Source organism: Ogataea parapolymorpha, chromosome I, assembly GCF_000187245.1.
Source record: "Ogataea parapolymorpha DL-1 chromosome I, whole genome shotgun sequence".
Taxonomy (NCBI): domain Eukaryota; kingdom Fungi; phylum Ascomycota; class Pichiomycetes; order Pichiales; family Pichiaceae; genus Ogataea; species Ogataea parapolymorpha.
In genome coordinates, this window is record NC_027866.1 from 263648 (window position 1) to 276124 (window position 12477).

General features: G+C 52.0%; 8 protein-coding genes across 8 annotated transcripts; 6 read left to right on the forward strand and 2 right to left on the reverse strand.

The window, feature by feature from the left end:
- Positions 1-201: 201 nt before the first annotated feature.
- On the forward strand, positions 202-1011 carry HPODL_00133 (NADP-dependent mannitol dehydrogenase; the record flags this gene model as incomplete). The annotated part of the gene is made up of 1 exon (XM_014081582.1): positions 202-1011. One exon carries the CDS (start codon positions 202-204, stop codon positions 1009-1011), a length of 810 nt encoding a protein of 269 aa, XP_013937057.1.
- A 141-nt stretch (positions 1012-1152) lies between these two features.
- HPODL_00134 (Lactose permease) lies at positions 1153-2694 on the forward strand (the record flags this gene model as incomplete). The annotated part of the gene is made up of 1 exon (XM_014081583.1): positions 1153-2694. The coding sequence occupies one exon, from the start codon at positions 1153-1155 to the stop codon at positions 2692-2694; it is 1542 nt and encodes a 513-aa protein (XP_013937058.1).
- A 738-nt stretch (positions 2695-3432) lies between these two features.
- Positions 3433-4788, forward strand: HPODL_00135 (uncharacterized protein; the record flags this gene model as incomplete). Its single annotated transcript, XM_014081584.1, has 1 exon — positions 3433-4788. One exon carries the CDS (start codon positions 3433-3435, stop codon positions 4786-4788), a length of 1356 nt encoding a protein of 451 aa, XP_013937059.1.
- Positions 4789-4795: 7 nt separating this feature from the next.
- HPODL_00136 (uncharacterized protein) lies at positions 4796-5953 on the reverse strand (the record flags this gene model as incomplete). Its single annotated transcript, XM_014081585.1, has 1 exon — positions 4796-5953. The coding sequence occupies one exon, from the start codon at positions 5951-5953 to the stop codon at positions 4796-4798; it is 1158 nt and encodes a 385-aa protein (XP_013937060.1).
- Positions 5954-6239: 286 nt separating this feature from the next.
- Positions 6240-6806, reverse strand: HPODL_00137 (uncharacterized protein; the record flags this gene model as incomplete). Its single annotated transcript, XM_014081586.1, has 1 exon — positions 6240-6806. The coding sequence occupies one exon, from the start codon at positions 6804-6806 to the stop codon at positions 6240-6242; it is 567 nt and encodes a 188-aa protein (XP_013937061.1).
- Positions 6807-6911: 105 nt separating this feature from the next.
- HPODL_00138 (Translation machinery-associated protein 22) lies at positions 6912-7454 on the forward strand (the record flags this gene model as incomplete). Its single annotated transcript, XM_014081587.1, has 1 exon — positions 6912-7454. One exon carries the CDS (start codon positions 6912-6914, stop codon positions 7452-7454), a length of 543 nt encoding a protein of 180 aa, XP_013937062.1.
- Positions 7455-8639: 1185 nt separating this feature from the next.
- HPODL_00139 (Lyso-phosphatidylcholine acyltransferase) lies at positions 8640-9827 on the forward strand (the record flags this gene model as incomplete). Its single annotated transcript, XM_014081588.1, has 1 exon — positions 8640-9827. The coding sequence occupies one exon, from the start codon at positions 8640-8642 to the stop codon at positions 9825-9827; it is 1188 nt and encodes a 395-aa protein (XP_013937063.1).
- Positions 9828-10016: 189 nt separating this feature from the next.
- HPODL_00140 (uncharacterized protein) lies at positions 10017-12461 on the forward strand (the record flags this gene model as incomplete). Its single annotated transcript, XM_014081589.1, has 1 exon — positions 10017-12461. One exon carries the CDS (start codon positions 10017-10019, stop codon positions 12459-12461), a length of 2445 nt encoding a protein of 814 aa, XP_013937064.1.
- Positions 12462-12477: the final 16 nt, after the last annotated feature.

A 12477-nucleotide genomic window follows, 5' to 3' on the forward strand; every position in this document is an offset into this window, starting at 1 on the left:
GCCACCGACGCCCGCGCACGGCTTTGTCTCCGAGAAAAAATTAGGTCTCCTGCAGGTTCCCCACCTTCTCCACTTTCTCCGAGCATGGGTGTGTCTGGGGTAAATGCAGCAAGGGCGACTGTCGCCCTCTGTCTTTGAAAAAGTCCGTTTTGCACGCTATAAAGCGGCCATCAAACGCTAACGTTTCTTCATCATTCAGCTATGCCACAGTCAATCAGAAGAGCCAACCCACCTATCACTGACTCCGTCTTCGAGATGTTCTCGATGAAGGACAGACTCGTCATTCTCACCGGCGCGTCCGGCGGCATCGCCCACGAAGTCGCTCGTGGCCTTGCAGAGGCGGGGGCCAACCTCGCGCTCTGGTACCACAAAAACCCCTCCGCAAAGACGCTGGCCGAAGAGCTGATTTCCAAATACGGAGTCAAGGCCAAAGCGTACCAGGTGGACGTGCGCCACTATGAAGAGGTCGAATCTGCCGTTGCTGCTGCGCTCGCGGACTTCGACGGCAAGCTCCACTGCATGATTGCCAACGCAGGCATCCCTGCCAAGGCCGGTGGACTGGACCAATCTCTGGAGGCTTTCCACGACGTGGTGGACACAGACTTCAACGGAGCGTACTACTGCGCCCGTGCAGCAGGATTTGTGTTTAGAAAACAGGGCTTTGGAAGCATGATTTTCACCGCCTCCATGTCGGGCCACATCGTCAATGTGCCACAGCAGCAGGCAGCCTACAACGCTGCCAAGGCGGGCGTCATCCATCTGTCCAAGTCGCTTGCGGTTGAATGGGCCGATTTTGCCAGAGTCAACTCCGTCTCGCCAGGATACATCGACACGGCCATTTCGGGCGACTGTCCGTTCGAAATGAAGGAGGCTTGGTTCAGGGCCATCCCTATGCACAGAGACGCCGATCCACGTGAACTCAAGGGCATCTACCTGTATCTGGCCTCGGACGCGTCCTCGTACACGACCGGCAGCGACTTCATTGTCGACGGCGGATTCTGCTGCCCGTAAATCTCTAGTCCGCACCAGGTGCACACACACCCTGTGACGTATGGGCTTTTTCCTGCAACCCCAGGTTTTTTCCTAATGCGGAACGCAAGTGTGTAGCTATAAATATGCGTCTGAATATTGGTTTGTCCCCCAGCTCTGTAAATGATTCGTCTTAACACCACCCCCATCGAGGAGATTGTCGGGCCTGCCATCGCCCAGGTGCTTCCCAAATACGAAAAACCCTGGTGGAGAACCAAACACCTGCTCGTTCTCAACTGTCTGATGCTAGTCCCACTGTTGTCGTCTGCCACCGCAGGCTACGATGGATCGCTGATGAACGGTCTGCAATCGCTGCAAGAGTGGCGGGACTTTTTTGGCAACCCGCACGGAACTATGCTTGGATTTATTAACGCAGCGCAAAATTGCGGCTGTCTGATCGCGCTGCCAACGGTCGGATGGCTCACCGACAGGATCGGCAGAAAACCCGTTTTGATCAGCGGTCTTTTTGGAATCGTCGTCGCCACCATCATCCAAGCAACCGCCTTCACGATGGCCCAGATGATCGTGGCGCGGTTTATTGTGGGTGCCGCCGGTATGTTTGCCGTGCAGCCTGTGTCGCTGCTGACTGCTGAGCTGGCGTATCCGTCCTTCAGAGGAAAACTGACCTCGCTGTACTGGTGTATGTGGTATCTCGGTGCCATCTTGGCGTCCTGGTCGTGTTACGGCACCTCGGGCCGCGGCGATTCGTGGGCCTGGAGAATACCCACCATCTTGCAAGCCGGCTTCCCTTGTCTCCAACTTCTCTTCATGTGGCTCGTTCCAGAGTCGCCTAGATGGCTGGTCTCCAAGGGAAGAATTTCTGAGGCTCGCGGCATCCTCGTCAAGTACCACGCCAACGGTGACGACAAGCTGCCGCTGATCGACGTCGAAATGACAGAGATCATCCAGGCGCTCGACCTGGAGAAAGAGGCCGCCAAGTCCAGGTGGCTAGACCTTGTCAGGACGCCCGGAAACAGAAAAAGAACGTACATCGCGCTCAGCGTCGGTGTCGGTGCGCAGTGGAATGGAATCGCCGTTGTTTCGTACTACCTCACGCTTGTTCTCGACACCATCGGCATCACCTCCTCCGATATGCAGTCGCTGATCAACGGTCTGCTCCAAATTTTCAATCTCGTGGCTGCGGTGACAGGCGCCCTTGTGGTGGACAGATTCGGCCGCAGATCACTGTTTCTGTTCTCTGGCATTGGCATGCTGATTTCGTACATCATCTGGACGGCGTGCTCTGCGAAGTTTTCTCAAACGGGCTCCAAACAGTACGGCCGTGCCGTTCTCGGGTTCATCTTTATCTATTATTTCCACTATGACATTGCGTACACGCCGCTGCTTCTGGCGTATCCAACAGAGATCTTCCCGTACCATTTGCGTTCCAAGGGCATCACCGTTGAACTGTTTGGTGTGTACAGTGCTCTGCTGATTGCGGCGTTCTGCAACTCGATCGCCATGGACCGCATTGGCTGGCGCTATTACATTGTGTTCTGCTGTATTCTCGGTGCTCTCGTGGTCAACACCTATGTGTTCTACCCGGAAACCAAGGGCTATTCGCTGGAAGAGATTGCGCGGGTGTTTGACGGCGAAGATACCGTTGCGCTGGTGGACGATGCCGAGTCGTTTAAGGCCAGAGCAGAGCATCACGACACCGTCTAGCTATCTAGTCAATATTAGTGCCATAAGCGGAAGAAAATGGCCCATTGTGGGTCTCAGCACGGGGGCCGCGTTCAACGTGTGCACCGTGTAATTTCTTTGTATTGCCTGCAACACTTCGTGCGATTCGGGCAGCAGCCGTTGACGACTGCGGATCTTGGGGCTCAGCTTCAGCTCCAGCACGTCTCTTTCCCAGTCGCTCTCTGAAGGCCACGGTCGCGCAGAAAGAGCGCTTTTTCTTGTCTCGTTGGTTTTCAGGACGTTGAGCGCGGCCGACGTCTCCACGATTTTCGTATTGGACATTTCGTAGACGTTTCTGCTGCAGAGCGAGGAGAGCAGCTCGTAGGTGTTTTTGTTCTAAAATTAGTGGCAGCAAGAGTGTACTTACGTAGGCGGGACAGAATTTGGTGCACTGCGACACCAACGCCCCAACGTAGTAGCATTTGCACACCTCGTTGGGGGCCGTGCAGGACAAATAACCGCTGCGCGCGCGATCGTGGCATTCTAAATAGTAACCATCGTCCTAAAGTTAGAGGTTTCGGGGAGCTCTACTTACGCAGAGTGGTCCACAGTCCAGAAACGCCTCAGCGTTGAGCAGCGCAAACGTATTGAGTGCAAGTAGCAGCACTATTAATAGACGAGCCATAAAAAAGGGGATAAATAAAATGACTAAGAATGACTCCTTCGTCCCACCGACGCGACGACAAAAAAATAAGTCATTTTATTTTATTTCTCTTGTCTATGGCGACTTCTGACGCTCGCACAGGCGCCACCAGCGCGATCCGGAAGAAGCTCAACTTCCACGACGAGATCCTGTGGCGCAAGTTCTCGTCCCGCAGACTGCTTTTGGTCGAGTCGCTGTCTCTGAGCTCCAAAAAAGCGTGCGAACAGGATGCAGAAATCGCCGTTTGTGCACAGACCCTACAGCAGGAATTTGGGTTCCCAAGAGAGACACTGCCCGAGTTTGACAAGCTCGTGCGACTGGCGATCCAGAGTGTGCGCAGAAACAAGAAACGGTCGCAGAAACGGCTCGCTAACCGGCGGCGTGAGAAAGAGGACCGCTCCAGCACTGAGGAAACAGCAAGCCCGATATACTCTGATCTGGTCAACGAGGACGCGTTCCAAAGTGGCAACAAGTCGGACGACGCCGAGACGGAGTCCAAAACTGCCATTTCTGCCCTTGTGGCGCCGATGCTCCACCGACCGTTCACAAGCTCGCTACGGCAGCTCAACATGGACGACGAGTTCCGTGCCGCTGCAGACCGGCTGCTGATCAGCATCAAGAAGTCGCGCACGTGCTACGAGCTGACAAAGTCGACCGCACGCTCGTTCGAGTCGATCGAAGGGTTTGGGTCGGCGTGCATCGCGTCTGCCGTCATGTTTGTGCTCGAACGCAGCTTTGGGCATCTCTCGTTCGACTCGGTCATCTACATCCGACAGAAACTCAACAGCGACTTTGTTTTGAGCTCCATCATCAAGGGACTGGACAACGAGTCTCTTGAAGTGGTGCAGCTGGGCGAGTTCGTGGCAGCACAGCTGTTCAAAAAACTGGTTGGAGGTTGCGTCAAGGATTTCGGCTTCAACGAGGTGTTGTACCCGGTCGCAGACATCTTTCGCAGCATCCTGGAAAAAGACTATCCGTTCAACCCGCTGCCAAATCCCCCTATACACAAATCGTCCATCCTGTCGCGGTCCCCGTCCTCCGACACCCTAATCACCGTGGTCATCCGCTTCAACACTAAGGACCTGCGCTTCATATACCCCTCGAGCTCGTGCTCGCCGCCAACGGTGCTGGAGCTAATCACCAACTCCAAGACCGCGTTTGGCATCGTCAATAATAACCGTATCCTCAAGATCCGCAACGCAGAAACGAAAACCCTAATCAACAGCGACCAGGAACTGGAGAAATTGTTTGATGCTACTAAAAACAAGCCCAACAAGCTCATTGAGCTGGAGCTCATCTATCACAACATGCAAGATTACCTGAATCTGAACTTCGACACCGCTTATCCGCGTCCGCAGCCTGCTCCGCCGGTGCTACATCCTCCGCTCCCGCCTTCCGACCGGCCGCCTTTCAAGTTCCAGCCGCTGCTTTAGAGCCAGCCTACGAGACTTTCATGTTGTTGATGGCCAGCACCAGCTCCTGGGCGACATGTTTTTCGTCGCCAACGGAGCGCTGTCCCGCACGCGACCCGTCGGGCTGGTCCTGCTCGTTCTCCTTTTCATCCAGCTGCCTTTTCTCCATGTTTTTGCGCTTCTTGATGTTGTGGCTCTTCACCACCAGTTTTGGCAGCTTGTCGAACCGCACCACGAGACTGCGGCCCTGGAACCGTGCGCCGTGGAATTTTTCGATCAGCTCGACCGAGTCCTCCAGACTTGTCGTTTGCGCGATCGCAAACCCCTTCGAGACCCCGCTGGGCTGCGTCTTGAGATACAGCTGGACGATCTTGGGCCGTCCCGAGTTCAGGAAGTTCAGCACAGATAGATACGTCGCGTGGAACGGGATGTTGCCGACAAATAGCCGCGTTGGACTGACGTACTTTGCCGCGGTGTACTGGACGAGCTGTTCGGCAGGCCGGTCGTTGTCGTCGACAGAGGACTCGGACTCGGACGCAGAGCCGTCCTCGTCGAAGTCCGGGTTCAGGATCGAAGAATAATTGTTGCCCAGCTCCACGCGCTGCCTGGTCTTACCGGGGTATTTTTTTGGGGAGCGGTACGCGCGTGGCTGGTGATTGTGTGGAGGGGCAGCAGTTGTGGCGGGCGCGGGTTCGACGTAGGGAAACGACACAGATCTCTGTCTGGGAACGGGCATTCCGTACGTATAGTAGGGGATGAAGGGCGCCACGCCGGGCACAGGCGCCATCGGGGCCGGCACAGGCTCGATTGTGGGGAAGAACGGAGCAACACCTTGTTTAGCAGGAATCTGTGGCTGATACGCACTGAGCATATGGCACTGCAAAACCACGCTGTAGTACTCGTACCCGTCCAGCCGGCTCGCGATCCTCGCCGCCGTTTCGTAGTCGTCCATCCCCAGCGACGCTACAGACAGCCCGTTGGTATGCATCTCGTAGATCTGGACGCTTCCGATAGCGTCAAGGTCGATCGCGAGCGGTTCCAGCAGCTCTTCCAGGTCGACTCTGGTCATGGTGCGCGGCAGGTTCAGCACGTTGACGATATATTGCGGATCAGGGGCCTGTGGACGGTAGGGGTGGGGGGCGGTCAACAATCCCCCTGCCGGTTTCTGATCTGGATTCTGGGACATCGCAAAGGTGCCAATTATCAGAGGGAGGTGCGTATGGGCAAGATCTGGTTATGATGCGGAGTTGAGCAAAATAACTTTACGCAAATTTGCTTTGGAGCCTCCCGTGGATGTCACCTTCTACTCAAAACTCTTCTGATATCTACACTTTATAAATTGAGCTGCTCTTCACAATAGCGAACAATAGATTCCATGCACAACGGTCGCGAACGCAAGAGAGCGCACTCCTCGCACCGCACACCGCACACCTGTGTATATCTACGCTTACACTCTGTCTATGTTACAACCGTCACTTGCGCCACTTCTTCTTGCCGTTCTTGAACCCCTGCGGCTGGCGGGGCTTCTCCTGTCTGAATCCGAGGTCTCTGGCAAGCGCCGAGTCCAGCGAAATGCCGAACTTGTGGATCCGCTTGAGACTGGCCTCCAGCTGTGCAATGTCCTCCTCGTTGCCGAACTTTCTTGCCCGGGCAATCTTCTTGTTCAGCAGCTCGATCGCCGCCTGTTTCAGTTCCTCTGGATTGAGGTTTTTCTTCTCCTCCCTGGCGGTTTCTGGCGTTTCCTTGGAGTCTGGGGCCGTGGCAGTCTGTGGCGGTTTTTCGGCTTCGGCAGCCGTCTTTTCAGCGGCAGGCTCCTGCTTCTGCTCCTCGGGCTTTGTGTCTACCGGCTGCGGCTCCTGTTCTGGCGCCGGCTCGTCCTTTCTCGCTCCAGACTCCTCTCCCGCGTCGAGTTGGGCCTCGATCTTGTCAGACTCCTCCAAACGCCCAATCAGGTCTGCCTTGACCCCGTTGGTCGGCAGACCCCTTTGCTTGAGCAGTTCCTTGAGCTGAGGCACCGTTTGACTTGCGTAGGCGGCCATTTCTTATATTTTGTGCAACGCGATGGTAAACAATTTTTACAGCAATTCGAAATTCACAAGAGCACAGCCGTGAAGAAAAAAAATCATTTTATTTCCTATATATCCATGAGCGCTGTGACTCCTGTGCAGGTCAAATATTGCGGCGTGTGCAGCTTCCCGGTGGAGTTCTGCGAGTTTGGCAAGAAGTTCAAGAAATGTAAGGCCTGGCTCGAGGAAGACGACCCGGAGCTCTACAAGAGACTGTACTCTGAAAGCGCGCACAACTCGTCGCTGTCATCTGAAAAAGAGGCCAAGATCTCTGAGTCGCTCGCCAAGATGCAGCTCAAAGAGGAGCGCAAGCTGGAGCGCGAGCTTCAGTCGCTTAAAAGCTCAAAGGTGCTGATAAAGCGGATCCAGCGCACAAAACACAAGCACGTTATTGCCATCGCAGGTCTCGAGGTTTTCGACGTGGACATGAAGAAGATGGCCAAGACATTTGCGTCGAAGTTTGCCACGGGCGCGTCGGTTACAAAGAATGCCGAGAAGAAAGACGAGGTGGTGATCCAGGGAGACGTGGGGGACGAGGTGGAAACGTACATTCTGGGGCTTTTGAAGGAGAAGGGTCTAGAAGACGTCAAGGTCGAGCAGGTGAGCGAGAAAAGGAAGTGATGTACGGATAATGAGTGGATGAGTTATTGTAGCTTGTATGTGCTTTTGGGTGGGTGGGCATATGGTGCTTGATCGATGCATTTGCGATGCTTTGGTCTGAACATCTGTCTGCTGGTGCAGCTGCACAAGACTAATGAAATTACACCGTCTCGAGACCGTGTTGGGTTTTTATGGCTCAGACACTTCCGCCTTTTCTCATACATTTCGATAGAGAAATCATAACTGTATGCTATACAACAGTCCTTTACGACTTCAAGTGAACGGCCTAGGATTTCCAGAATTATTGGCAGTCAAAAGGTAAAGCAGGTACCATATGGGACGCTGTTTTTTGGAGACAGCACATCCATCACATCCATCCAAAACTCTATCAGGTCAAAGTAACAGTCCTGGTTCAGGTTCAAGGAAGAAGTCGCCTGGGCTGGGAAAACATGTCACGAAGTCTAGAAATAGTCTGCTTTGGCACTCGAAACCTTTTCTGATTGACTGGTTTCTTTGGTAGCGGTTGCGACAAGCTGTTTGCATTATGAGGGGATTTCCGGACAACTGACAATCGTTCGTTTCGAGCTCTTTTTTTGCTACCACTTGCAACGCATCCGGTTGCAGCTGTTCCACAACACCCCCATTTCTTCCACCGTTTGATAAGTTTGCCAGGAGGCGATTTGGGTGAAAACTGCGCGGAAGATACGATTGTGTCAATGATGGTTTCGACCGGCGAAAAGCTGTATGCGGGCGTCTCCGGTGGCAGGGCTCTCAGTTTACCAAAGTAGCCAGGAAATTTGAGCATCAACTGACAGCCAGAAGATGGGTTTTTGATGCTGCAAGTTACACAAGCTTCCTCAATTCAGTTTGTTACCTCCTTTTTTGCTTACGCAGTTTCGTAGCAGTTGGGGTAATGATGTAGTCAGTCGAGTATTTTATGGCGAATGATAAGTTTTGCAGGACCGCAGCCGCTTCGCCACAACCATTGACTTTGAATTTGTTTAATTTGTACTGGTGACATGTTAATTCCACTGCTACATGCCCCAGTTGTCGAAGTGCAAGCCACATTCTGAACTGACCTAAACACCCAAACTTGACTATTTTCCGCGTGATCAGTTTCACGTGAACCGCCCTAGCAATTTACCTAATCACTTTTATTTTTTTATTTTTTTTCCAAATCTCGAAAACCAAGCTCTTGCTTCGCACATGTCGTTCTACGATGTTTTGCAGCGAGGAGACGAGTTTATCCTGAAAGACCGTCCTGGACAGTCTCGCATCTGGAACTTTTTTTCCCAAGCCACATGCATGGCCGTGGTGGGTGGTAGCAAAGCCATCCTAGGTTTGTTCTACAACGTTAATGTCAAGGGTCTGGATAATCTAGACCATGGGCTTGCAAAAGCTCGCGCCGAGAACCGCGGATTTCTCACGCTAATGAATCACATGTCTGTTTGTGACGACCCATTTATTTGGGCCTGTCTACCGTGGAGATACTTTCTTTCGCTAGACGACATTAGATGGGGGCTTGCCGCCTCCAATATCTGTTTCAATTCGAAGGCGAGCAGCACATTCTTTTCTCTTGGAAAGTTATTTGCCTGTGAGAGATTTGGCCGTGGGCCTTTCCAAGGGGGTCTAGACGCGCTGGTTCGAATTTTGTCCCCAGACGATACACTGGATACAGACCATATTTTCCAAGGTACTGAGAAAAGCATCCCAGTTGGCAGCACGCTGGCAACCGACGTGCGGTCGTTCTACTCTCCGAGATACACTCCGCCTGTTCTCCGATATAAAACGTCCTGGGTCCACATTTTCCCCGAGGGCTACGTTTGCCAGTTGAAACCTCCACATAATAACTCGATGCGCTTCTTCCGGTGGGGCACTGCCAGACTGATCCTCGAGCCGACGGTGGCTCCCGTTGTGGTGCCCATTTTCACTGACGGGTTCGAAAAAATCGTCCCCGAAGCCAAGGTTGACGACGTGGTAGACTCTGTGCTTCCGCAGGGAATTGGCTCCACAATCACGGTCAACATAGGCAAGGCCCTGGATGACCGCATAATAGAGGCATTCCGTGCCGAATGGCGTGCCTTATGCGATAAATACCACGACAAGTTGCATCCGAACGATCTGTCGTTTGAGCTCAAATTCGGCAAAGAGGCAGAGGCTCTGCGCAGCCGTGTTTGTGATTATTTGCGCGAGAAAGTTGCGCAGTTGCGGCTTGAAAACGGCTTTCCTCCAGAGGACGAGCGACTTAAGTCGCAGAAGTTCTGGAGCGAATACACCAAGACCGATGGCGCCAGCGCCCCGGACATACAGTTTGTCGGATACAACTGGGCTGTCCGTGCGTACCAAAAAAACACCAAGACGTACGACGAGTACGGCAACGAGATTTCCAAGTAATTGGCCTGTATATATAGACTGTCTAAAGTATTCTGGGCTGTGCACCTTTTATACAAATTTTGAGGAGCTGCCCCACCTTTTTTTATCTAAATATTGATGGATCGATTTCTTAGGACGTTGAGTCATTGTCGCCGGCGGGCGGCGGGCCCGTCATTGGCTATCTGCAGGCAGAACACGACTTCCGTGGGGATGCTGATTTTTGCAGCCAGGTTCTCGTCCGCGGTTTCCACCGAACACACCAATTTGGAGGAGCTTGTCTCCAATCTTAAATCAGACCTCCGGGCCATATATTTTTCCAAACATATTGCACCCAAAGGCAAGGCCGATCAGCTCCACGGAAAGCTGAGACAACTACTGTATTGCATGACGGGCTCAGAATTTTCCAAAAGCGAGCTTCCGTTTATAAACAGGATCGTCCATGCCATCGATCGAGAATCAGACCCGATGGACGTGTTTACCGCGCAGGAAATGCTGGCACTTTTAAGAGCTGCTGTTCCAGCTATGACTGCTGAGGACGTGAAAAATATAGATTTTTTTCCCCGGTTCTACACCTCGTTGAGGGGATCCAAAGAGTACCAACAGGATAGAAATATACGACTGCATTTATTTGAGCTGTTTTTCAATTACGTGCTAGTGAGCAACAAGAGCGACATAGCGATCAAGGCAATAGAGGCGTTTATAGAGGAGGAAGCTTCTTTGAGACATGACGACGTGGAGATGGAGGTTGTGGATATAGCTCTGGAGGCATTTACTACGGTTACTCCAGACACTGCGACGGTGGTCAAATTGTTCGAAATATGCGATCTAAGTGATGAAAAGCGGTCTGAAAAGCTGCTTTCTGCATTTTTCATTGCTGCAGACGCTGAAATCGGGCGAGATTACGAGGACAATCAGGTGGCCGCAAGATTAACCGAGGTTGTTGGTGTTATGGAGCACAAAAAAGATCAGCCGTTGAACGAGTACATCAATCTTCTGTATTTTGCCACTGAGAACAAGTTCAATGGGTGCGTGAAGGAAATATTGGATAGATTAGTGAGCTTGACGGAGTGTTTCAGGAACAAACTGGGGAAAAATATCAGGGACGAGGAGCTTGCTGCCATTGTTGCTGCCGCTCTTAAACTCGGCCACAGCAAGGCGGCAGAGAATTTACTAGAGAATCTAGAGTACGAATTTGTTGAATTCAGCCGGCACGAATGGCTGTCATATATGCAGATCAAAGTGTACAAGGCTGCGGACGAAAGAAACGTTATCGACCTGATACGCAAAATCAACTACGATCTCGAACATAGTTACAAAAAAGACTTTCGTGTTAATGACACTGAAACCTTCAATTATGTGGTCAGTGCATGCTGCTACTCGGAAAAGAGCCTGGACTTTGTGAAGGCTATTTCTGATTTTTTCGAGTCAGAGTATACAGTGACGCCGACGGCTGAAACATACGCTGCATTGATCGAACACCAGTTGGATGTTGGCAAATGCAAAGAAGCCTTGGAGCTGTTTGAAGGGTCCCTTGAACAACCTATAGAGTGGGGCGAAGAGGAAAATAGCATTTTTGCTCCAGTTCTGTTCCGTTTGCTCGAAATGTACTGTCGAAACAGCGATGATGATATCACCTTAAAGGTGATCTTGTACAAGCGGATCAAGAACTATGGGTATTCCTTAAACAAAGCCGCTCTCAAGGCCATGATAGACATGTTTTTAGAGCAAGACTGCGCGGGAGACGCCATGGAGCTTTTCCAAATAGAAGTGGTGGAGCATTCAAAGGACGAACGCCAATCTGTGACAAAATATGAGCCAGTATTCGAGTCCTTCTATGAATACAGTACCACTGCAGAGGTCAGTACCACTCGGAACTGGCACGTGTATGAGTTTCTCCATCAAAACTTCATTATTCCATATGAGAAATATTATCGTCTGATGGAATACTTTATTTCTCACAACGAGCCCAGACGAGCACTCAAGATGTTTGCAAACCTCAAGGCGCTCAGCAAAGAGGCCAAGATCGCTCCTCCAAACGAAGATGTCTATATCTATCTTTTCCGCTCCTTTGCGCGGTGCAAATTCGTGGAAGGTGTGCAAAAACTCCATTTGGGAGCCAAGATGGATCTGGCTATCAACATGGACATCAGGCTGCTTAACGCCATAATGGAAGGCTACTGCGCCATTGAGGACTCCTTCAAAGTGAGAGACACGTTCCATATTGCCTATTCGCTGCCGAAATCGCGTGGACTCAACGCAGAGAGCTGCTATTGGATGCTTCGCTCGCTCAGGGGATACACACTTAAGCATGTGACGGATTTCTACACTAGTCTGTCGGCGTACGATGTGCTGGCGGACCCGCGCATTTTTGGCGAATATTTGATCGCACACTGCTCCTTTGGTAAGTATGAGACGGCGCTGCGCGTTCTCGAGGAAAACTTCCATAGCGACGGAGGCCATTTGATAGACAGACGTGTTCTTCGTGACATGTACAACTGGTGTGTGGATGAGGACGTGAGAACCAACGTTGAGCGCTTTGCGACGCGTTACTACCCTGCCCTATGGTCAGAGCTTAAACAGAGCGGCGAGCTAAGCAACACAGAAAACGAACCTCTGGATGAGGGATACAATCCGGAACGACCCCTGCTTGTTTAATGCAATATATTTATTC